At 41.7% G+C, this 25,731-nt stretch overlaps 1 protein-coding gene across 1 annotated transcript in view; it reads left to right on the forward strand.

The window, feature by feature from the left end:
• Window positions 1-25,731, forward strand: part of LOC120093064 (scavenger receptor cysteine-rich domain-containing protein SCART1-like) — a 97,156-nt gene that overhangs the window by 1,435 nt on the left and 69,990 nt on the right. The window contains exon 3 of the mRNA XM_063281021.1: window positions 51-359. Within this exon, the coding sequence (XP_063137091.1) occupies window positions 51-359 (309 nt within the window). The remainder of the gene's footprint in view (window positions 1-50; window positions 360-25,731) is intronic.

Raw genomic sequence — 25,731 nt, forward strand, 5'->3', positions numbered from 1 at the left:
TTGCCCTAGGTTTAGGATAACAAGACTCAGTTTCTCTTCTCTGCTGCCAGGTGGTACCACACGACAAATGGGGCTGGTTGATGGCAGCAGTCCTTGTGCTGGGATTGCACAGGCCACTGGGATTTCCAATTTCTCCCTGAGATGTGACTTGCATGAGAAGGAGGCTGGCGTTGTGTGCAGACAGCTGGAATGTGGCACTGCTCTGCAATGGTCCAGAGCCCACCATGGAACCAATGGGTATCATGAACGGAAGTACCTTACGTGCCAGGGAACAGAGTCTGACATTTTACATTGCCTGATTGATGTGAACTTCCTAGAGCAATGTGACCTTCTGACCTACACCCAGATTGTATGCACAGGTAGGAGCACCCATGCTGAGTATTTTAGTCTTCATATTGTGTATATGGATATGAAGAAAGGAGCCTGAGATACCTGCTTCACAGTAGTGTCAATAGAATCCTTACCCAATATTTGTAATGGAAAACAATCCACTTTGCCACCAAGAAGTAGTTATGGGAAACTCTGATGTGTCCCCTGAAAGTTGTGCTCATTACCTTTTCTAGAATACAGATGGCTGTGATTCCCTAGAAACCAAATGACCAGAAGGTGTGTTCTCAGAATCCACATGGAGTCTGAGGCTTAAGGGAAGGCAGAAAAGGAGATCAAGGTCATTGGTCCATAGATTCCAGCACTTACTCTGTGGTCCTCTGTGTTAAGACTAAGGACAATGGTCCTGTATCCATTCTTTCTTGGGACCAAGTGGCAGTTGTCAGGTCATATCACCCAGTGACTGCATGGAGCTTTCCCTGACCTCAGTTGCTTCACTCCAGTGTTTGTCCAAAGGACCCATGGAGATCTGGCTGGTGGATGGTAAGCACCCCTGGGAGGGTTCCCTGAAGGTTCAGTGAGGACTGACCTGGGGCACCATCTGCAGGCTGATCTGGTTTGCTCATGGATCACATGGTTTTCCAGGAGTTAGTGTGTGGTGGTGTGGTGTACACATCTGGGAGCTCTTAGTTTGGTTAGGACTCAGTAGAAGCAGGCTTTCCACTTTGTGGCAACAAATTACTGATCTCTTGTTCATTAGATCTGGACATTGATGTGGCCATGACCAGAATGCTTCACTAATTTTTTCAGGGGAAAGTGAGTCAGGTTATGGACTGGCAGGGTGTGACTTGATGTGGTCAGGGTCTGGGATCTGGGGTCTGTGCTGTGATGACCATGGAAAGCTGGACAAGTAACTCAGGACTCATGTCCTCTGACTCAGGATCCTTGGTCTCCTTCTCATCTTTTCTAGATTTTCAAGTTTGTTCACCCTTGTTCATCTTTGGATTAATGTCTGCTCAGCTCTCATAGATTTGAGAAATAGGTAGCTAGTGTGTTTTGAGTGGTGTCAATGGTTCTGTACATTTGTACATGAGACCCTTGTTTTTTTTTTTTTCTTTTTTCTTTTTTTCGGAGCTGGGGACCGAACCCAGGGCCTTGCGCTTGCTAGGCAAGCGCTCGACCAGTGAGCTAAATCCCCAACCCCCATGAGACCCTTGTTAACACATGTCCTGTAACTCCGTCCTGTGTGTTTTTTCCCATGATGAGCTCCTTTTGTACATACAGCTTTGATCCTTTTGTGCACACAGGTTCAAGTTTGTTTCATCTCAACCTCTGTTTTCTGCTTTGTGCTTGTGCTTTGGTGTCACATTTAAAATCTGACATCACAAGCCCAAAGCCCTGTGGCTTGGCTGCCTGTTTTCTGCTGTCCCTTAGCACTGTGTCCAGGACTTAGCGGGTCTTCAGTCACTTTGTTTCTGGTGTGGGGAGGACTTAATCCACATATTCCACATGGATATTCAGTTTCTCCAGAACTTTGTTTATGACATTGTTCTTTCTACACAAATGGTCATAGCCCTTTAAGAAATTTGATGACTATGAGTGTGTGTGTGTGTGTGTGTGTGTGTGTGTGTGTGTGTGTGTGTGTGTATGTGATGATTTCTCTACTGTTATTTCTGCTCCACTGGTCTGTGTTTAGCTTCAGTGCTTTGGTTCATGTAGCTCTGCTGTTAAGTTTTGAAATGAGAATGCAGGCATCTAGCTGCTCATATGGTTGTGGGTCTTTGGGAATCCTCATCTCTACAAGAATACTAGGATTAACATTCCAACTTTCCAAGAACCTGCTTAGGTTTAGATAGGGATGACATTGCATCTGTAGAATGCTTTGGGTGATGTCATCATTATCTTAGACCATGCCATAAGCCCTTGATATGAGGTCTACTTGTAGGCAGTCTATAGAGACATTTCTTGATTAATGATTGATGTGGGCAGTGCCACTTCTGGTCAGGTGATCCTGGGGTGTATAATAAAGCAGGCTAAAGAAGCCATGGAGAGGAAGCCAGTAAGCAGTGTTTCTTCATAGTCTGCACTTAAGCTCCTGCCTCCAAGTTCCTGCTTGAGTCCCTGCCTTGACTTCCCTTCATGATAGATTGTAAGCTATAAGGTGTTTACAGCCCCCACCTCCAAGGTTCCTTTGGTCATGGTGTTTTATCATAGCAGTAAAACCATATTAGAACAAAGAGTTGGTACCAGAGAGTGGGACAGATCTGCTCCTATTGTTTTTGGGGTACTTGTAGATGGAATTTGAATTTTGGGGCTAGAAAATCATTGAGTACTCAGGGCTTAGTAGGCTGTGGTGGGAGCTTGGAAACTAGGGATGCTGAAAGGATATAGACAGTGGAGCCTGGTTTGGAAGATTTTAGAGGGAAGCAAAGACTCTGCCAGGCTATTTATGTAATATTTTGAAGTAAGAATCTGTGGTCAGCTAGACCAGGAGAATCAGCTGTGATTAGAATTACTGAGTTGAGATTTTGCTTTAGTAGGACAATTGATTCTGGTTAGATGGTGTGGAGGAATCAGCTGCAATAAAAAGAGACCAGCATCTTTGAGGCAAAATCTCTGGGGAGCATTTCTTCAGGGTCAGAACACAGAATCTGTGGTCTGGAAGGAGGGTAGGGTTAAGGCTGCATAACATGCTGGCTTCTAGACTTGATAATGTATAAAAGCCTCCTCAGATGGTCTTTTCTTTGGCAGCATGAGAACCATATCATAGAAAGAAGTTGAGGCTTGGTGCTATGTGGCAGGATTAGTGTCTCTGAAGACAGTCTAATACAGGCTACTGGTGGAGATTCAGTCCAGTTGCTAGAATTTTTTGAGATGCCAGTATGATGAGGTGGATGACCACAAAGGACAGAAACAGCTATGGCATGGGTCTTGAGCCTATGAGGCAAGCTCTGTGTGCGTTGGAGGGCAGATTACAAGTGGATGTTCCCAAGCCCATTGGAGCTAGAAGATCATGAGTGAATCCCAGCTGTCTTACTCAAGTTGGAATGGCTAAGATCAGCAAAATAAAGGACAGGAAATTCTGGTTACATTGTAGGGAAAGAGGAACCCTTAGTCACTGTTGGTGGGAATGAAAATTGGTGTGGCCACTATAGAAATCAGTATGGAGAATCCTCAAAAAGCTACAAAGAAATCTATGATATGATCCAGCTCTACCATTCTTTGGAATATGCTCAAAGGACTTGACATCCGCTCTGCAGATACGTACTCAGCAATGGTCATTGTCACCCTATTCCCAAGATCCAGGAATGGGAGCAACCTAAATTGTCCTTCAATAGATGAAATGAGTGACGAAAATGTGTGTTAAGGATACAAAGTGGAATACTGTTCTGCTGTAAATAAAAATAAAATTATGGTATTTGCAGGTAAATGGATGGACCTAGAAAAGATTATATTGAATGAGGTAACCGAGACCCAGAAAGAGAAATGCTATGTATTCTCTCTCACCTGGGGTTTCTAGCCTCCAAACTTCAGATGTGAGCATGCAACATGGACTAGCCACAGGAACTAGGAAAGTGTGAGGCACTGTGGGTGGTGGCAAGGGAGTAGTGCTGTTGAGGGAAATAGCAGGATACAGTTGAGTCTGAGTCTGAGTTGAGAATGAGTCTGGAAACAAAGAAACTGGAAGGAGGCTCCAACTGGACAGGAAGGAGGGGGGTCAATACAGAAAGACAATGAAGGACGAAGGACAGTTAACACTAAAGTTGTTTGATAAAACTTCAGAGCATCATATGCTATATTTGCCTAAAACTATATCTTTTTTTTTTTGGTTCTTTTTTTCGGAGCTGGGGACCGAATCCAGGGCCTTGCGCTTCCTAGGTAAGCGCTTTACCACTGAGCTAAATCCCCAGCCCCCTAAAACTATATCTTAAAGGAAGTTATAACACGTGGGTTGACAATACTCTCCACAAGAACCATGGACTAATAAAAACCTAGTGTGAGGCACCAGAAACCTCTTTTTGAGTGGTTCAGGGTACTCTAGGTGACTTCCAAAACAATATAGGCCATTGCCGTTGTCCTTGGTTGCCTCTCAAAAGTTGTAGGTAAGCCCCTGTTGCTGAAAACACAGCACATTTAGGCCACAGGACTTGATTATTGGAGTCCTATCTAAGCTTACAGCCTCTTCTCTGCATTTTAGCCTCCATGCTGTCTGTACAAGCTGCCAATTAATAGTCTACTGAGATGTGACACCTATGAAGCACACCAATGACCAGTGTAACAAGATTTCAGTAAGGTACATTAAGTGGCACTCCCATGTAGGTTGTAACCAACAGCTACACAGCTAAACTTAAGGTCCACTCAGCAGGAGGGAACATAACCTAGCCAATGCCAGGGCTAGTGAGGTCATAGATCTTAGGAGAGAGTCTAATGAAGGGACTCGTGCACCACTGGGTGTCCCCTTCTGGGCCCCTGGTTAGGCACTGACTTCAGCAAAACACCAATTGTCAACAAAAAAAGATCTTTTATTAAGCAACATAGAGTCAGGGTGGCTGAATCTGAATCAGGCAGAAGCAGCAGCAGGTGGCTCAGCAGGAGTGGTTTTTACGAGGGAAAAAGAGGGGAATCCTGTGCTAGGGTTATGAGATAATTCTATTTTAAGTAAAACATTAAAAATATTAACATCACTGTGGTTATTTAGTTTCAGGGGTTTCCTGACTTTTAGAGTGTCTGTTTAGGGCTTTGGTTTAAACAGACGTGTTTGCCTCTTACTGGAGTTGGCATTTCCCCTTATATCTGTTAATATTGTTCCATTGTTTGGTGTCTTTGTGTCTCTAACATGGTTTGGAGAGGCTCTTCTGTTCATATCTACCGGCCTTGTAAATGCCTCTCATGTTTGGATGTCTGTCCCTTTCCTTACATGAAGGAATTTTCTGCTACAATTGAACAGATACTGTGTGTAATTATTTAATTTATTTTAAATCTCAATTCCTTCTATCTCATGAATTCTTAGGCTTGGTTTTCACATCTCCTTGGAGACTGTGACCATGTTCATTTCTTTTTTCTTTTTTTTTTTTTCCGGAGCTGAGGACTGAACCCAGGGCCTTGTGCTTGCTAGGCAAGCGCTCTACCACTGAGCTAAATCCCCAACCCCAATTTATTTTTTCTTTATTGAAGCATGGGTGTGCCCTTGAACTTGAAGTTTTCAGTGGTCTCTGTTCTGCTTGTCTAATCCTTTGGAGGTGTTCTTCAACGGCTCATTCTTTGCTCCACTCCATTGTTATCTAATTTTCGCTCTGAACTTGGGTTTCTCATTGGTGTTCTGATGTTCCAGCTGATGCTGATTTTCTCACCCACCATGCTGACTTTCTTGTCTGTCTCCATCATTCTTCACAGGTCTAACTTCCTTCTTTTACCTCATTACTCTGTAATTTATCCATAGCTTTTATCTCAGTAGTTGAAGAATTACAGCATTTTAGTTATTTTGCCTTTCTATTACATTTATCTATACCTCTGTGCTACAATTTGTGAATCTATTGGTTTGGACTACTCTTCCAGTTTTAATGGGAGTCTTACTTTTTAATTGGATATTTTATTTATTTACATTTCAAATATTATTCCCTTTCCTAGTTTCCCCTCTGGAAACCCCCTATCTCATCTTCTCTTCTGCTTCTATGAGGGTGCTCCCCCACCCACCCACACACCAACTCCCACATCCCTGCCCTGGGATTTCCCTACACAGGGGCATCGAGCCTACCCAAGAACAAGGGCCTCTCCTCATATTGATATCTGACAAGGTCATCCTCTGCTACATATGTGGCTGAAGCTCTGGGTCCCTCCATGTGTACTCTTTGGTTGGTTTAGTCCCTGGAAGCTCTGGGGTATCTGGTTGGTTGATAATGTTCTTCCTATGGGTTGCAAACACCTTCAGCTCCTTCAGTCCTTTTTCTAACTCCTCCATTGGGGGACCCCATTCTCAGTCCAATTATTGGCTGCAAGCGTCTGCCTCTGTATTTGTCAGACTCTGTCAGGAAACAGCTATATCAGGTTCCTGTCAGCAAGTACTTCTTGGCATCTGCAATAGTGATTGGGTCTGGTATCTGTATATGGGATATATCCCTCAGGTAGGGCAGTCTCTGGATGGCCTTTCCTTCAGTCTCTGTTCCATACTTTGTCTCCATATTTCCTCCCTTGAGTATTTTGTTCCCCCTTCTAAGAAGGACCGAAGCATCCACACTTTGGTTTTCCTTCTTGAGCTTCATGTGGTCTGTGGATTGTATCTTGGGTATCCCGAACTTTTGGGCTAATATCCACTTATCAGTGAGTGCATACTATGTGTGTTCTTTTGTGACTGGGTTACCTCACTCAGGATGATATTTTCTACTTCCATCCATTTGTCTATGAATTTCATGTAGTCATTGTTTTTAATAGCTGAGTAATATTCCACTGTGTAAATGTACCACCTTTTCTGAATCCATTCCTCTGTTGAAGGGCATCTGGGTTTTATTTATTTATTTATTTATTTATTTATTTATTTATTTATTTATTTATTTATTTATTATTGACTTGAGTATTTCTTATATACATTTCAAGTGTTATTCCCTTTCCCGGTTTCCGGGCAAACATCCCCCTGCCCCCTCCCCTTCCTTATGGGTGTCCCCTTCCCAACCCTCCCCCCATTGCCGCCCTCCCCCCATAGTCTAGTTCACTGGGGGTTCAGTCTTAGCAGGACCCAGGGCTTCCCCTTCCACTGGTGCTCTTACTAGGATATTCATTGCTACCTATGGGGTCAGAGTCCAGGGTCAGTCTATGTATAGTCTTTAGGTAGTGGCTTAGTCCCTGGAAGCTCTGGTTGCTTGGCATTGTTGTACTTTTGGGGTCTCGAGCCCCTTCAAGCTCTTCCAGTTCTTTCTCTGATTCCTTCAACGGGGGACCTATTCTCAGTTCAGTGGTTTGCTGCTGGCATTCGCCTCTGTATTTGCTGTATTCTGGCTGTGTCTCTCAGGAGCGATCTACATCCGGCTCCTGTCGGTCTGCACTTCTTTGCTTCATCCATCTTGTCTAATTGGATGGCTGTATATGCATGGGCCACATGTGGGGCAGGCTCTGAATGGGTGTTCCTTCAGTCTCTGTTTTAATCTTTGCCTCTCCCTTCCCAGCCAAGGGTATTCTTTTTCCTCATTTAAAGAAGGAGTGAAGCATTCACATTTTGATCATCCGTCTTGAGTTTCGTTTGTTCTAGGGATCTAGGGTAATTCAAGCATTTGGGCTAATAGCCACTTATCAATGAGTGCATACCATGTATGTCTTTCTGTGATTGGGTTAGCTCACTCAGGATGATATTTTCCAGTTCCAACCATTTGCCTACGAATTTCATAAACTCGTTGTTTTTGATAGCTGAGTAATATTCCATTGTGTAGATGTACCACATTTTCCATATCCATTCCTCTGTTGAAGGGCATCTGGGTTCTTTCCATTTTCTGGCTATTATAAATAAGGCTGCGATGAACATAGTGGATCACGTGTCTCTTTTATATGTTGAGGCATCTTTTGGGTATATGCCCAAGAGAGGTATAGCTGGATCCTCAGGCAGTTCAATGTCCAATTTTCTGAGGAACCTCCAGACTGATTTCCAGAATGGTTGTACCAGTCTGCAATCCCACCAACAATGGAGGAGTGTTCCTCTTTCTCCACATCCTCGCCAGCATCTGCTGTCACCTGAGTTTTTGATCTTAGCCATTCTCACTGGTGTGAGGTGAAATCTCAGGGTTGTTTTGATTTGCATTTCCCTTATGACTAAAGATGTTGAACATTTCTTTAGGTGTTTCTCAGCCATTCGGCATTCCTCAGCTGTGAATTCTTTGTTTAGCTCCAAACCCCATTTTTTAATTGGGTTATTTGTTTCCCTGCGGTCTAACTTCTTGAGTTCTTTGTATATTTTGGATATAAGGCCTCTATCTGTTGTAGGATTGGTAAAGATCTTTTCCCAATCTGTTGGTTGCCGTTTTGTCCTAACCACAGTGTCCTTTGCCTTACAGAAGCTTTGCAGTTTTATGAGATCCCATTTGTCGATTCTTGATCTTAGAGCATAAGCCATTGGTGTTTTGTTCAGGAAATTTTTTCCAGTGCCCATGTGTACCAGATGCTTCCCTAGTTTTTCTTCTATTAGTTTGAGTGTGTCTGGTTTGATGTGGAGGTCCTTGATCCACTTGGACTTAAGCTTTGTACAGGGTGATAAGCATGGATCGATCTGCATTCTTCTACATGTTGACCTCCAGTTGAACCAGCACCATTTGCTGAAAATGCTATCTTTTTTCCATTGGATGGTTTTGGCTCCTTTGTCAAAAATCAAAGTGGCCATAGGTGTGTGGGTTCATTTCTGGGTCTTCAATTCTATTCCATTGGTCTATCTGTCTGTCTCTGTACCAATACCATGCAGTTTTTATCACTATTGCTCTGTAATACTGCTTGAGTTCAGGGATAGTGATTCCCCCTGAAGTCCTTTTATTGTTGAGGATAGCTTTAGCTATCCTGGGTTTTTTGTTATTCCAGATGAATTTGCAAATTGTTCTGTCTAACTCTTTGAAGAATTGGATTGGTATTTTGATGGGGATTGCATTGAATCTGTAGATTGCTTTTGGTAAAATGGCCATTTTTACTATGTTAATCCTGCCAATCCATGAGCATGGGAGATCTTTCCATCTTCTGAGGTCTTCTTCAATTTCTTTCCTCAGTGTCTTGAAGTTCTTATTGTACAGATCTTTTACTTGCTTGGTTAAAGTCACACCGAGGTACTTTATATTATTTGGGTCTATTATGAAGGGTGTCGTTTCCCTAATTTCTTTCTCGGCTTGTTTCTCTTTTGTATAGAGGAAGGCAACTGATTTATTTGAGTTAATTTTATACCCAGCCACTTTGCTGAAGTTGTTTATCAGCTTTAGTAGTTCTCTGGTGGAACTTTTGGGATCACTTAAATATACTATCATGTCATCTGCAAATAGTGATATTTTGACCTCTTCTTTTCCGATATGTATCCCCTTGATCTCCTTTTGTTGTCTGATTGCTCTGGCTAGAACTTCAAGAACTATATTGAATAAGTAGGGAGAGAGTGGGCAGCCTTGTCTAGTCCCTGATTTTAGTGGGATTGCTTCAAGTTTCTCTCCATTTAGTTTAATGTTAGCAACTGGTTTGCTGTATATGGCTTTTACTATGTTTAGGTATGGGCCTTGAATTCCTATTCTTTCCAGGACTTTTATCATGAAGGGGTGTTGAATTTTGTCAAATGCTTTCTCAGCATCTAATGAAATGATCATGTGGTTCTGTTCTTTCAGTTTGTTTATATAATGGATCACGTTGATGGTTTTCCGTATATTAAACCATCCCTGCATGCCTGGGATGAAGCCTACTTGATCATGGTGGATGATTGTTTTGATGTGCTCTTGAATTCGGTTTGCCAGAATTTTATTGAGTATTTTTGCATCGATATTCATAAGGGAAATTGGTCTGAAGTTCTCTTTCTTTGTTGTGTCTTTGTGTGGTTTAGGTATAAGAGTAATTGTGGCTTCGTAGAAGGAATTCGGTAGTGCTCCATCTGTTTCAATTTTGTGGAATAGTTTGGATAGTATTGGTATGAGGTCTTCTATGAAGGTTTGATAGAATTCTGCACTAAACCCGTCTGGACCTGGGCTCTTTTTGGTTGGGAGACCTTTAATGACTGCTTCTATTTCCTTAGGAGTTATGGGGTTGTTTAACTGGTTTATCTGTTCCTGATTTAACTTCGATACCTGGTATCTGTCTAGGAAATTGTCCATTTCCTGAAGATTTTCAAGTTTTGTTGAATATAGGTTTTTATAGTAAGATCTGATGATTTTTTGATTTTCCTCTGAATCTGTAGTTATGTCTCCCTTTTCATTTCTGATTTTGTTAATTTGGACGCACTCTCTGTGTCCTCTCGTTAGTCTGGCTAAGGGTTTATCTATCTTGTTGATTCTCTCAAAGAACCAACTTTTGGTTCTGTTGATTCTTTCTATGGTCCTTTTTGTTTCTACTTGGTTGATTTCCGCTCTGAGTTTGATTATTTCCTGCCTTCTACTCCTCCTGGGTGTATTTGCTTCTTTTTGTTCTAGAGCTTTTAGGTGTGCTGTCAAGCTGCTGACATATGCTCTTTCCTGTTTCTTTCTGCAGGCACTCAGCGCTATGAGTTTTCCTCTTAGCACAGCTTTCATTGTGTCCCATAAGTTTGGGGATGTTGTATCTTCATTTTCATTAAATTCTAAAAAGTTTTTAATTTCTTTCTTTATTTCTTCCTTGACCAGGTTATCATTGAGTAGAGCATTGTTCAATTTCCACGTATATGTGGGCATTCTTCCCTTATTGTTATTGAAGACCAGTTTTAGGCTGTGGTGGTCCAATAGCACGCATGGGATTATTTCTATCTTTCTGTACCTGTTGAGGCTCGTTTTTTGACCAATTATATGCTCAATTTTGGAGAAAGTACCATGAGGAGCTGAGAAGAAGGTATATCCTTTTGCTTTAGGATAGAATGTTCTACAAATATCCGTTAAGTCCATTTGGCTCATGACTTCTCTTAGTCTGTCGACATCACTGTTTAATTTCTGTTTCCATGATCTGTCCATTGATGAGAGTGGTGTGTTGAAATCTCCCACTATTATTGTGTGAGGTGCAATGTGTGCTTTGAGCTTTAGTAAGGTTTCTTTTACGTATGTAGGTGCCCTTGTATTTGGGGCATAGATATTTAGGATTGAGAGTTCATCTTGGTGGATTTTTCCTTTGATGAATATGAAGTGTCCTTCCTTATCTTTTTTGATGACTTTTAGTTGGAAATTGATTTTATTTGATATTAGAATGGCTACTCCAGCTTGCTTCTTCTGACCATTTGCTTGGAAAGTTGTTTTCCAGCCTTTCACTCTGAGGTAGTGTCTGTCTTTGTCTCTGAGGTGTGTTTCCTGTAGGCAGCAGAATGCAGGGTCCTCGTTGCGTATCCAGTTTGTTAATCTATGTCTTTTTATTGGGGAGTTGAGGCCATTGATATTGAGAGATATTAAGGAATAGTGATTATTGCTTCCCGTTATATTCATATTTGGATGTGATGTTATGTTTGTGTGCTTTCATTCTCTTTGTTTTGTTGCCAAGACGATTAGTTTCTTGCTTCTTCTAGGGTATAGCTTGCCTCCTTATGTTGGGCTTTACCATTTATTATCCTTTGTAGTGCTGGATTTGTGGAAAGATATTGTGTAAATTTGGTTTTGTCATGGAATATCTTGGTTTCTCCATCAATGTTAATTGAGAGTTTTGCTGGATACAGTAACCTGGGCTGGCATTTGTGTTCTCTTAGGGTCTGTATGACATCAGTCCAGGATCTTCTGGCCTTCATAGTTTCTGGTGAGAAGTCTGGTGTGATTCTGATAGGTCTCCCTTTATATGTTACTTGACCTTTTTCCCTTACTGCTTTTAATATTCTTTCTTTGTTTTGTGCATTTGGTGTTTTGACTATTATGTGACGGGAGGTGTTTCTTTTCTGGTCCAATCTATTTGGAGTTCTGTAGGCTTCTTGTATGTCTATGGGTATCTCTTTTTTTAGGTTAGGGAAGTTTTCTTCTATGATTTTGTTGAAGATATTTACTGGTCCTTTGAGCTGGGAGTCTTCACTCTCTTCTATACCTATTATCCTTAGGTTTGATCTTCTCATTGAGTCCTGGATTTCCTGTATGTTTTGGACCAGTAGCTTTTTCCGCTTTACATTATCTTTAACAGTTGAGTCAATGATTTCTATGGAATCTTCTGCTCCTGAGATTCTCTCTTCCATCTCTTGTATTCTGTTGGTGAAGCTTGTATCTACAGCTCCTTGTCTCTTCTTTTGGTTTTCTATATCCAGGGTTGTTTCCATGTGTTCTTTCTTGATTGCTTCTATTTCATTTTTAATTCCTTCAACTGTTTGATTGTGTTTTCCTGGAATTCTTTCAGGGATTTTTGTGTCTGCTCTCTATGGGCTTCTACTTGTTTATTTATGTTTTCCTGGAATTCTTTCAGGGATTTTTGTGTCTCCTCTCTATGGGCTTCTACTTGTTTATTTATGTTTTCCTGAAATTCTTTCAGGGATTTTTGCGATTCTTTCAGGCATTTTTGAGATTCCTCTCTGTAGGCTTCTACTTGTTCTCTAAGGGAGTTCTTCACGTCTTTCTGGATGTCCTCCAGCATCATGATCAGAAATGATTTTGGAACTAGATCTTGCTTTTCTGGTGTGTTTGGATATTCCATGTTTGTTTTGATGGGAGAATTGGGCTCCGATGGTGCCATGTAGTCTTGGTTTCTGTTGCTTGGGTTCCTGCGCTTGCCTCTCGCCATCAGATTATCTCTAGTGTTACTTTGTTCTGCTATTTCTGACAGTGGCTAGACTGTCCTATAAGCCTGTGTGTCAGGAGTGCTGTAGACCTGTTTTCCTCTCTTTCAGTCAGTTATGGGGACAGAGTGTTCTGCTTTCGGGCGTGTAGTTTTTCCTCTCTACAGGTCTTCAGCTGTTCCTGTGGGCCTGTGTCTTGAGTTCACTAGGCAGCTTTCTTGCAGCAGAAAAGTTGGTCTTACCTGTGGTCCCAAGGCTCAAATTCGCTCGTGGGGTGCTACCCACGGGATCTCTGCAGCGGCAGCAACCAGGAAGACCTGTGCCGACGTTTCCGGGAGATTCAGTGCACCAGGGTTCCAGATGGTCTTTGGCTTTTTCCTCTGGCGTCCGAGATGTGTGTGCAGAGAGCAGTCTCTTCTGGTTTCCCAGGCTTGTCTGCCTCTCTGAAGTTTCAGCTCTCCCTCCCACGGGATTTGGGTGCAGAGAACTGTTTATCCGGTCTGTTTCCTTCAGGTTCAGGCGGTGTCTCAGGCACAGGGGTCCTGCCGCTCCTGGGCCCTCCCCCACGGGAGCCCAGAGGCCTTATACAGTTTCCTCTTGGGCCAGGGATGTGGGCAGGGGTGAGCAGTGTTGGTGGTCTCTTCTGCTCTGCAGCCTCAGGAGTGCCCACCTGACCAGGCGGTTGGGTCTCTCTCTCACAGGGTCTGGGGGCAGAGAGCTGCTGCGGGCCGGCAGGGCATCTGGGTTTTTTCTAGCTTCTGGCTATTATAAATAAGGCTATGAACATAGTGGAGCATGTGTCCTTGTTATATTATGGGGGCATCTTTTGGGTGTATGCCTAGGTGAGGTATAGCTGGGTCTTCAGGTAGTAAATACTATGTCCAATTTTCTGAGGAAACTCCAGACTGATTTCCAGAATGGTTGTACCAGTCTGCAATCCCACCAACAATGGAGGAGTGTTCCTCTTTCTCCACATCCTCGCCAGCATCTGCTGTCACCTGAGTTTTTGATCTTAGCCATTCTCACTGGTGTGAGGTGAAATCTCAGGGTTGTTTTGATTTGCATTTCCCTTATGACTAAAGATGTTGAACATTTCTTTAGGTGTTTCTCGGCCATTCGGCATTCCTCAGCTGTGAATTCTTTGTTTAGCTCTGAACCCCATTTTTTAATAGGGTTATTTGTCTCCCTGCGGTCTAACCTCTTGAGTTCTTAGTATATTTTGGATATAAGGCCTCTATCTGTCGTAGGATTGGTAAATATCTTTTCCCAATCTGTTGGTTGCCGTTTTGTCCTAACCACAGTGTCCTGTGCCTTACAGAAGCTTTGCAGTTTTATGAGATCCCATTTGTCGATTCTTGATCTTAGAGCACTGTATCCCATTTTTAATAGGTTTTTTGATTATCTAGAGTCTAACTTCTTGAGTTCTTTGTATATATTGGATATTAGTGTTCTATCTGAGATAGGATTGGTAAAGATTTTTTTCTCAATCTGTTGGTTGCTGTTTTTTCTAATGACAGTGTCCTTTTCCTTATAGAAGCTTTGCAATTTTATGAAGTCCCATTTGTCCATTCTTAATCTTAAAGCATAAACCATTGGTATTCTTTTCAGAAAAATTTCTCCAGTGCCCATGTGTTTCAGACTCTTCACCACTCTCTCTTCTATTAATTTCAGTGTATCTGGTTTTATGTGGAGGTCCTTAATCCACTTGGACTTGAGCTTTGTACAAGGAGATAAGAATGGATTGATTGTCATTCTTCTATATGCTGTCCTCCAGTTGAGCCAGCACCATTTGTTGAAAATGCTGTCTTTTTTTGCACTGGATGATTTTAGCTTCTTTGTCAAAGATCAAGCGACCACAGGTGTGTGGGTTCATTTCTGTGTCTTCAACTCTATTCCTTTGATTTACCTTCTTGTCTCTGTACTAATACCATACAGTTTTTGTCACTATTGTTCTGTAATACTGCTTGAGGTCAGGGATGCTGATTCCCTCAGAAGTTCTTTTATTGTTAAGAATAGTTTTCACTATCCTGGGTTTTTAGTTATTCCAAATGAATTTGCAAATTGCTCTTTCTAACTCTATGAAGAATTGAGTTGGCATTTTGATGGGGATCTTCTAACAAAGCAGACCACTGTTGAGGACTCAATTCCTACTCTTTCTCAAGGAGAAAAAGAACTTGGTGTGATAGAAATCACACAAAATTCAACAAGACATAAAATTACATAGAAAAGAAATGATAACACACAAACTCACCAACTGTAACCAAGAATAAGAACACAGCAAATGTTGGAATCTTAAAATGAAGTTCAATGTGGGAATGAGCATAAATGAGATGCAAGAGGGAGACACAGCGAAGGGGAATAGGTCAAGGTGAGAATGGGGGTCAAAGAAACAGAACTGAGATAGAATGTTTGAGAACAATGTTAGGAAGAGAAGGAGGAAGAGGAAGCCTTTAATTGATTTTTTTGAGAGAAAGTCACATTCTGTAGCCTTGGCTGGTCTGGAGCTCAATATATAGACCAGACTGTCCCCCAACTCATAGAGATCTATCTGTCTCTGCCTCCTGAGTGCAGGAATTAAACATATGAGCTACCATACCCAGCTAAAAGTTCTTATGAAAATAAAAAATGATGAGAGCTGGAGAGATGATTCTGCAATTTGGTGTTAGGACCCATGTCCAGAAGCTTACGAACTCCTCAGCTCCGGCTCCAGGAGAGCTGATAAACTCCTCTCGTTTCCTTGGGTACCGCAGCTGATGTGTACATTCCCACATATAGTCATATACAGCATACCTAAGAAAACATAGATGAAGTAAACATAGTATAAAATATAGTAAAATGAAGTAAAGATAAATTTAAGGATGAGAATACAAAACAACAAACAACGTTAAAGAATATGTTAAAAATGTACTCATATATGGTTAAAACCGAACCAAACCAAACCAACCCAACCCAACCCAACCCAACCCAACCCAACTGAACAATGGGCATGCTGGCTAGTTTTGCATCAACTTGACAAAAGCTAGAGTCATTTGGAAAACTCAGTTGAGAAAACACCCTCACCCAACTCACCTGTGGACAAGCCCAGGGTGCATTTTTCTTGAGTAATGATTGATGTGGGAGTGTCCATCTCACTGTGTATAGTGCACCCCTGGGCTGGTGGTCCTGGATACTATAAGAAAGCAGGCTGACTAAGTCATTGAGAACAAGTTAGTAAGTAGCACTTCTCTATGACTTCTGCCTTAGTTCCTGTTTCCGGGTTCCTGCCCTGACTTCTCTCAGTGATGGCCTGATATAAAATTGTAGACAAAAATAAACATTTTCTTCTCCATGTTGTTTTTGCTCATGGTGTATTATCACAGCAATAGAAACCCTAAGCAAGACATCCTTCCAGCACTGTGGCATGCACCTGCCCTGCCCAGCTGTTTTCAGCTGGGCTCTGGGAGACTCAGTGTCTGGTTGTCATGGTACTGCTGCAGGCCTTTACAGATTATTTCATCTTAGTCTAGAATTACTGATTGTTATTTTTTCTTAGGATAATTTGAATATGTTTTCCCACTTCTGTCTTTGGTGAGAAATTGACAGCTCCTCATACTTTTATTCCTAGCTATGGCAATAGCTACTCCATCTTTTGAAGACTGGTCATAACACGGTCTTTTTAAAATTTAAAACACATAATTATTTAAGGTATATGACTTGCTTTGATGTGTACACATTGTGCAAAATCTAATCCAGGTAATCTACATATTCATTAAGCTACATAATTGTCATTTATTTATAGTGAAAGCAGTTGTAATCTACTTCTAGTGTAACGATATTATATTGCACAATGAAGTCCTTAATCTTACCTTGTAATTCAATGACTGTGCCCTTTGACCAACATCCCTTCCATCTATGCCAATGATCTTCCCAACCCCAAGATATCTGGTAGCAAAATGCTACTCAGTTTCTATGAGTGTCAGTGTGGTCATATGCTAATTATCTTATGTCCCTGGCCTCTTAACACAACAATACATCCCTTAGATTCATCCAAATTCAAGATGACAGGAGTTCCTACTTCTTTTTTTTTTATCTTTATTAAATTGAGTAATTCTTATTTACATTTCGATTGTTATTCCCCCTTCCCGGTTTCTGGGCCAACATCCCCCTAGCCCCTCCCCCTCCCCTTCTATATGGGTGTTCCCCTCCACCCATTACCACACTCCCCCCAACAATCACGTTCACTGGGGGTTCAGTCTTGGCAGGACCAAGGGCTTCCCCTTCCACTGGTGCTCTTACTAGGATATTCAATGCTACCTATGAGGTTGGAGCCCAGGGTCAGTCCATGTGTAGTCTTTGGGTAGTGGCTTAGTCCCTGGAAGCTCTGGTTGCTTGGCATTGTTGTACTTTTGGGGTCTCGAGCCCCTTCAAGCTCTTTCAGAGATCACACTGACATAGGTCATAAATCTGAGGAATGTTCTTTCACACTTAAAGTCCTATGTTAATGTGATTCTGAGTTTTTTGTTCACAGATTCCCTACACAAGGAAGTTGCTATGGCACTCTTTCTCCATTAAGCTCTCTTCCTCAATGTGTAGAAACTCATTTTAGCAAACAAGAAACAAAATAATCCTATAATTTAAAATCTGAGATTTTTGACAAGACTGATGTCTATAAATTTCTACCTATCATGAATATGTTAGCATTGTTGGGCATGGTATTGTGTAGGTTTTTTTAAGCAGACACAGATGATAAGTTTACATGTGCTGCTGCTCTGTTGTTTCCATCAAATAATGCCCTATTACAGATGTCCACCACCTCAGGTTTTACAAGGCTTTTCACTCCTTTCAAATGATCCCACAGAATTTGGAGTAAATTTCTTGACATAGGTCCCCAATTTATAGTGGATAATTTCACAATCTCATTCTTTGTACATGAGTCAGTGTTGGTCTCTCTATTAATTGCTCTTCAGTATACAAAGAAGCTTCTCTGGAGGGTTAAGATATTCATTCATCAATAGGTATAAAGATAAGAGCTTCAGGGACAGTTTATTACTCTGTCCACGTGAAGAAATAGTTGTGTGAAGTTCTCCTCCAGGGCCTCTGAGCTAGCCATCCACAAATTTATTACCCAGGTAACCATAAAAAACGTGCGTTCCATCGTGCGATATGGGATTTGAATTCATTCAGGAACAGCTGTGTTATTTTCATAATATTCATACTACTATTGCACCACTTGAAATATCTTGCAGACCGGTCAAAGCATTCAGGGTTCACAGTAGGGTAAGGCTTTTTTTCTTCGTGAGGTGCATGTGTAGTACTTTGTAGGACTGTGAAAGCTAGAAGGAATTGATGAAGCTTCAAGGTCCTTACAAACTTAATTTCTCCATGTCCTATGATTCAAGTATGTGGTATTCTCAGCAACAGGATCTTTAACAAGTTCTGGAGGATAATCAAGTGCAGTGGCTATAAACTTAACAACTGAGGTAGTCTATGGAGACCCACTTTATGTTTAAATTTTTTTTATCTTTATTAAATTGAGTATTTCTTATTTACATTTCGATTGTTATTCCCCTTCCCAGTTTCCGGGCCAATATCCCCCTAACCACTCCCTCTCCCCTTCTATATGGGTGTTACCCTCCACCCATTACCACCCTCCTCCCAACAATCAGGTTCACTACCTGTTCAGTCTTGGCTCCCCCTTCCACTGGTGCTCTTACTAGGCTATTCATTGCTACCTATGAGGTTGGAGCCCAGGGTCAGTCCATGTATAGTCTTTAGATAGTGGCTTAGTCCCTGGAAGCTTTGGTTGGTTGGCATTGTTGTTCATATGGGGTCTCGAGCTCCTTCAAGCTCTTCCAGTCCTTTCTCTGATTCCTTCAATGGGGGTCCCGTTCTCAGTTCAGTGGTTTGCTGCTGGCATTCGCCTCTGTATTTGCTGTATTCTGGCTGTGTCTCTCAGGAGAGATCTACATCCGGTTCCTGTCGGCCTGCACTTCTTTGCATCATCTGTCTTGTCTAATTGGGTGGCTGTATATTTATGGGCCACATGTGGGGCAGGCTCTGAATGGGTGTTCCTTCTGCCTCTGTTTTAATCTTTGCCTCCCTATCCCTGCCAAGGGTATTCTTGTTCCCGTTTTAAAGAAGGAGTGAACATCCGCATTTTGGTCATCCGTCTTGAGTTTCATTTGTTCTGTGCATCTAGGGTAATTCAAGCATTTGGGCTAATAGCCACTTATCAATGAGTGCATACCATGTGTGTTTTTCTATGATTGGGTTACCTCACACAGGATGATATTTTCCAGTTCCAACCATTTGCCTACGAATTTCATAAAGTCATTGTTTTTGATAGCTGAGTAATATTCCATTGTGTAGATGTACCACATTTTCTGTATCCATTCCTCTGTTGAAGGGCATCTGGGTTCTTTCCAGCTTCTGGCTATTATAAATAAGGCTGCTATGAACATAGTGGAGCACGTGTCTTTGTTATATGTTGGGGCATCTTTTGGGTATATGCCCAAGAGAGGTATAGCTGGATCCTCAGGCAATTCAATGTCCAATTTTCTGAGGAACCTCCGGACTGATTGCAGAATGGTTGTACCAGTCTGCAATCCCACCAACAATGGAGGAGTGTTCCTCTTTCTCCGCATCCTTGCCAGCATCTGCTGTCACCTGAGTTTTTGATCTTAGCCTTTCTCACTAGTGTGAGGTGAAATCTCAGGGTTGTTTTGATTTTCATTTCCCTTATGACTAAAGATGTTGAACATTTCTTTAGGTGTTTCTCAGCCATTCAGCATTCCTCAGCTGTGAATTCTTTGTTTAGCTCTGAACCCCATTTTTTAATAGGGTTATTTGTTTCCCTGCAGTCTAACTTCTTGAGTTCTTTGTATATTTTGGATATAAGGCCTCTATCTGTTGTAGGATTGGTAAAGATCTTTTCCCAATCTGTTGGTTGCCGTTTTGTCCTAACCACAGTGTCCTTTGCCTTACAGAAGCTTTGCAGTTTTATGAGATCCCATTTGTCGATTCTTGATCTTAGAGCATAAGCAATTGGTGTTTTGTTCAGAAAATTTTTTCCAGTGCCCATGTGTTCGAGATGCTTCCCCACTTTTTCTTCTATTAGTTTGAGTGTATCTGGTTTGATGTGGGGTCCTTGATCCACTTGGACTTAAGCTTTGTACAGGGTGATAAGCATGGATCGATCTGCATTCTTCTACATGTTGACCTCCAGTTGAACCAGCACCATTTGCTGAAAATGCTATCTTTTTTCCATTGGATGGTTTTGGTTTCTTTGTGAAAAACCAAGTCACCATAGGTGTGTGGGTTCATTTCTGGGTCTTCAATTCTGTTCCATTGGTCTATCTGTCTGTCTCTGTACCAATACCATGCAGTTTTTATCACTATTGCTCTGTAGTACTGCTTGAGTTCAGGTATAGTGATTACCCCAGAAGTCCTTTTATTGTTGAGGATAGTTTTAGCTATCCTAGGTTTTTTGTTTTTCCAGATGAATGTGCAAATTGTTCTGTCTAACTCTTTGAAGAATTGGATTGGTATTTTGATGGGGATTGCATTGAATCTGTAGATCGCTTTTGGTAAAATGGCCATTTTTACTATATTAATCTTGCCAATCCATGAGCATGGGAGATCTTTCCATCTTCTGAGGTCTTCTTCAATTTCTTTCTTCAGAGGCTTGAAGTTCTTATTGTACAAATCTTTTACTTGCTTGGTTAAAGTCACACCGAGGTACTTTATATTATTTGGGTCTATTATGAAGGGTGTCGTTTCCCTAATTTCTTTCTCGGCTTGTTTCTCTTTTGTGTAGAGGAAGGCTACTGATTTATTTGAGTTAATTTTATACCCAGCCACTTTGCTGAAGTTGTTTATCAGCTTTAGTAGTTCTCTGGTGGAACTTTTGGGATCACTTAAATATACTATCATATCATCTGCAAATAGAGATATTTTGACTTCTTCCTTTCTAATCTGTATCTCTTTGACCTCCTTTCACTGTCTGATTGCTCTGGCTAGGACCTCAACAACTATATTGAATAAGTAGGGAGATAGTGGGCAGCCTTGTCTAGTCCCTGATTTTAGTGGGATTGCTTCAAGTTTCTCTCCACTTAGTTTAATGTTAGCAACTGGTTTGCTGTATATGGCTTTTACTATGTTTAGGTATGGGCCTTGAATTCCTATTCTTTTCAGGACTTTTATGATGAAGGGGTGTTGAATTTTGTCAAATGCTTTCTCAGCATCTAATGAAATGATCATGTGGTTTTGTTCTTCCAGTTTGTTTATATAATGGATCACGTTGATGGTTTTCCGTATATTAAGCCATCCCTGCATGCCTGGGATGAAGCCTACTTGATCATGGTGGATGATTGTTTTGATGTGCTCTTGGATTCAGTTTCCAGAATTTTATTGAGTATTTTTGCATCGATATTCATAAGGGAAATTGGTCCAAAGTTCTCTTTCTCTTTTGTTGTTGGGTCTTTGTGTGGTTTAGGTATAAGAGTAATTGTGGCTTCATAGAAGGAATTCGGTAGTGCTCCATCTGTTTCAATTTTGTAAAATAGTTTGGATAATATTGGTATGAGGTCTTCTATGAAGGTCTGATAGAATTCTGCACTAAACCCGTCTGGACCTGGGCTCTTTTTGGTTGGGAGACCTTTAATGACTGCTTCTACTTCCTTAGGAGTTATGGGGTTGTTTAACTGGTTTATCTGTTCCTGATTTAACTTCGGTACCTGGTATCTGTCTAGGAAATTGTCCATTTCCTGCAGATTTTCAAGTTTTGTTGAATATAGGCTTTTGTAGTAGGATCTGATGATTTTTTGAATTTCCTCTGATTTTGTAGTTATGTCTCCCTTTTCATTTCTGATTTTGTTAATTTGGACACACTCTCTGGGTCCTCTCGTCAGTCTGGCTAAGGGTTTATCTATCTTTTTGATTTTCTCAAGGAACCAACTTTTGGTTCTGTTGATTCTTTCTATGGTCCTTTTTGTTTCTACTTGGTTGATTTCAGCTCTGAGTTTGATTATTTCCTGCTTTCTACTCCTCCTGGGTGTATTTGCTTCTTTTTGTTCTAGAGCTTTTAGGTGTGCTGTCAAGCTGCTGACATATGCTCTCTCCTGTTTCTTTCTGCAGGCACTCAGAGCTATGAGTTTTCCTCTTAGCACAGCTTTCATTGTGTCCCATAAGTTTGGGTATGCTGTACCTTCATTTTCATTAAATTCTAAAAAGTCTTTCATTTCTTTCTTTATTTCTTCCTTGACCAGGTTATCATTGAGTAGAGCATTGTTCAATTTCCACGTATATGTGGGCATTCTTCCCTTATTGTTATTGAAGTCCAGCTTTAGCCCGTGGTGGTCTGACAGGACGCATGGGATTATTTCTATCTTTCAGTTTCTGTTGAGGCCTGTTTTTTGACCAATTATATGGTCAATTTTGGAGAAAGTACCATGAGGTGCTGAGAAGAATGTATATCCTTTTGCTTTAGGATAGAATGTTCTATAAATATCTGTTAAGTCCATTTGGCTCATGACTTCTCTTAGTCTGTCTATGTCTCTGTTTAATTTCTGTTTCCATGATCTGTCCATTGATGAGAGTGGGGTGTTGCAATCTCCTACTATTATTGTGTGAGGTGCAATGTGTGTTTTGAGCTTTAGTAAGGTTTCTTTTACGTATGTGGGTGCACTTATATTTGGAGCATAGATATTTAGGATTGAGAGTTCATCTTGGTGGATTTTTCCTTTGATGAATATGAAATGTCCTTCCTTTTCTTTTTTGATGAATTTTAGTTGAAAATTGATTTTATTTGATATTAGAAGGGCTACTCCAGCTTTCATCTTCTGACCATTTGCTTGGAAAGTTGTTTTCCAGCCTTTCACTCTGAGGTAGTGTCTCTCTTTGTCTCTGAGGTGTGTTTTTTGTAGACAGCAGGATGCAGGGTCCTTATTGCTTATCCAGTTTGTTAATCTATGTCTTTTTTTTCGGGGAGTTGAGACCATTGATGTTGAGAGATATTAAGGAATAGTGATTATTGCTTCCTGTTATATTCATATTTGGATATGAGGTTATGTTTGTGTGCTTTTCTTCTCTGTGGTTTGTTGCTAAGATGATTACTTTCTTGCTTTTTCTACGGTGTTGCTTGCCTCCTTATGTTGGGCTTTACCATTTATTATCCTTTGTAGTGCTGGATTTGTAGAAAGATATTGTGTGAATTTGGTCTTGTCATGGAATATCTTGGTTTCTCCATCTATGTCAATTGAGAGTTTTGCAGGATACAGTAATCTGGGCTGGCATTTGTGTTCTCTTAGGGTCTGTATGACATCTGTCCAGGATCTTCTGGCTTTCATAGTCTCTGGCGAGAAGTCTGGTGTGATTTTGATAGGTCTGCCTTTATATGTTACTTGACCTTTTTCCCTTACTGCTTTTAATATTCCTTCTTTATTTTGTGCATTTGGTGTTTTTACTATTATGTGACGGGAGGAGTTTCTTTTCTGGTCCAATCTATTTGGAGTTCTGTAGGCTTCTTGTATGCTTATGGGCATCTCTTTCTTTAGGTTAGGGAAGTTTTCTTCTGTGATTTTGTTGAAGATATTTACTGGTCCTTTGAGCTGGGAGTTTTCACTCTCTTCTATACCTATTATCCTTAGGTTTGATCTTCTCATTGAGTCCTGGATTTCCTGTATGTTTTGCACCAGTAACTTTTTCCGTTTTACATTATCTTTGACAGTTGTGTCGATGATTTGTATGGAATCTTCTGCTCCTGAGATTCTTTCTTCTATCTCTTGTATTCTGTTGGTGATGCTTGTATCTACGGCTCCTTGTCTCTTCCTTTGGTTTTCTATATCCAGGGTTGTTTCCCTGTGTTCTTTCTTGATTGCTTCTATTTCCATTTTTAATTCCTTCAACTGTTTGATTGTGTTTTCCTGGAATTCTTTCAGGGACTTTTGTGATTCCTCTCTATAGACTTCTATTAGTTCATTTATATTTTTCTGCATTTCTTTATGTCTTTCTTGAAATCCTCCAGCGTCATTATCAAATGTGATTTTAAATCTAGATCTTGCTTTTCTGGTGTGTTTGGATATTCCGTGTTTGCTTTGGTGGGAGAATTGGGCTCCGATGATGCCATATAGTCTTGGTTTCTGTTGCTTGGGTTCCTGTGCTTGCCTCTCGCCATCAGATTATCTCTAGTGTTACTTTGTTCTGCTATTTCTGACAGTGGCTAGACTGTCCTATAGGCCTGTGTGTCAGGAGTGCTGTAGACCTGTTTTCCTGTTTTCTTTCAGCCAGTTATGGGGACAGAGTGTTCTGCTTTCGGGCATGTCGTTTTTCCTGTCTACAGGTCTTTTGCTGTTCTTGTGGGCCTGTGTCCTGGGTTTACCAGGCAGGTCACTTGGAGCAGAAAAGTTGGTCTTACCTGTGGTCCTGAGGCTCAAGTTTGCTCGTGGGGTGTTGCTCATGAGCTCTTTGTGAGGGCAGCAATCAGGAGGAACTGCGTCGCCTTTTCCAGGAGCCCCCATGCCCCAGTGTCCTTGATAGGGTTTGGTGTTTTCCTCTAGAGTGAGAAATGTGGGCAGAGTGTAGTCTCTTCTGGCTTCCCAGGCGTTTCTGCCTCTCTGAAAGTTTAGCTCTCCCTCCCACGGGGTTTGGGTTTAGAGAAATGTTGATCTAGGTTCTTCAGGTTCTGGTGGTGTCTGGGGCACAGGGGCCTTGCAGCTCCAGTGCTCCTATCTTCTGGTTCCCAGAGGCCGTATACAGTTTCCTCTTGGGCCAGGGATGTGGGCAGGGGTGGGCAGTATTGGTGGTCTCTCCGCTCTACAGACTCAGGAGTACCCACCATTCTGGGCGGTGAGCTCTCTCTCCCACAGGGTTTGGGAGCAGTGAGCTGTGGGCGGGGATCACCGAGGTTGGGAATCCAGCTAAAAACCAGAAGTGTCTGGTCCTAGAGGAATTTTGCCTCTGTGTGTCCTGAGACCACCAGTCAGGTCACTTGGAGCAGAAAAGTTGATCTTACCTGCGGTCCCGAGGCTCAAGTTTGCTTGTGGGGTGTTGCTTATGAGGTCTCTGTGAGGGCAGCAACCAGGAGGACCTGTGCCACCTTTTCTGGGAGCCCCCGTGCACCAGGGTCCTAGATGGCGTTTGGTGTTTTCCTCTGGAGTCAGAAATGTGGGCAGAGTGTAGTCTCTTCTGGCTTCCCAGGCGTGTCTGCCTCTCTGAAGGTTTAGCTCTCCGTTCCACGGAATTTGGGTGCAGAGAACTGTTGATCTGGTCCCTTCAGGTTCTGGTGGTGTCTCCCCTGAATTCTTTGTCAGGGAGTTTACAGGTTTTCTTTTTATTAATTAATTAATTAATTAATTAATTAATTTTTACACTCCAGATTTTATTCTCCTCTTGGTCCATCCACCTGTTCCACATCCCATATCCCCCAGCCTCCAGCCTCCATAAGGATATTCCTACCCCACCGATCCCATCAGACCTCTAAACTTCATAGGTCCTTCAGTCTCTTGAGGTTTAGGTGCATATTCTCTGACTGAATCCAGACACAGTGGTCCTGTGCTGTATATGTGTTGGAGTCCTCATATCAGCTGGTGTATGCTGCCTGGTTAGTGATACAGTGTCTGAGAGATCTCTGGGGTTGAGGTTAATTGAGGCTGCTAGTTCTCCTACAGGGTTGCCCTCCTCTTCAGCTTCCTCCACTTTTTCCCTAATTCAACCAGAGTGGTCGGCAGGTTCTGTTCATTGGTTGGGTGCACATATCTGCATTTGACTCTTTCAGCTTGTTGGGTCTTTTGGAGGGCAGTCATAATAAGTTGCTTTTTGTGAACATCCCACAGTTTCAGTAGTGGTGTTAGATCTTGGGGCCTCCCCTTGAGCTGGATCCCACTTTGGGCCTGTCACTGGACCTTCTTTTCCTCAGGCTCTTCTCCATTTCTGTCCCTGCATTTCTTTCAGACAGGAAGAATTATGGGTCAGAGCTTTGACTGTGGGATAGCAATCCCATCCCTCACTTGATGCCCTCTCTTTCTCCTGGAGGTAGATTAAGTAAGTTCCCTCTCCCCATTACAGGGCAT

This window comes from Rattus norvegicus, chromosome 1, assembly GCF_036323735.1.
Source record: "Rattus norvegicus strain BN/NHsdMcwi chromosome 1, GRCr8, whole genome shotgun sequence".
Lineage (NCBI taxonomy): Eukaryota > Metazoa > Chordata > Mammalia > Rodentia > Muridae > Rattus > Rattus norvegicus.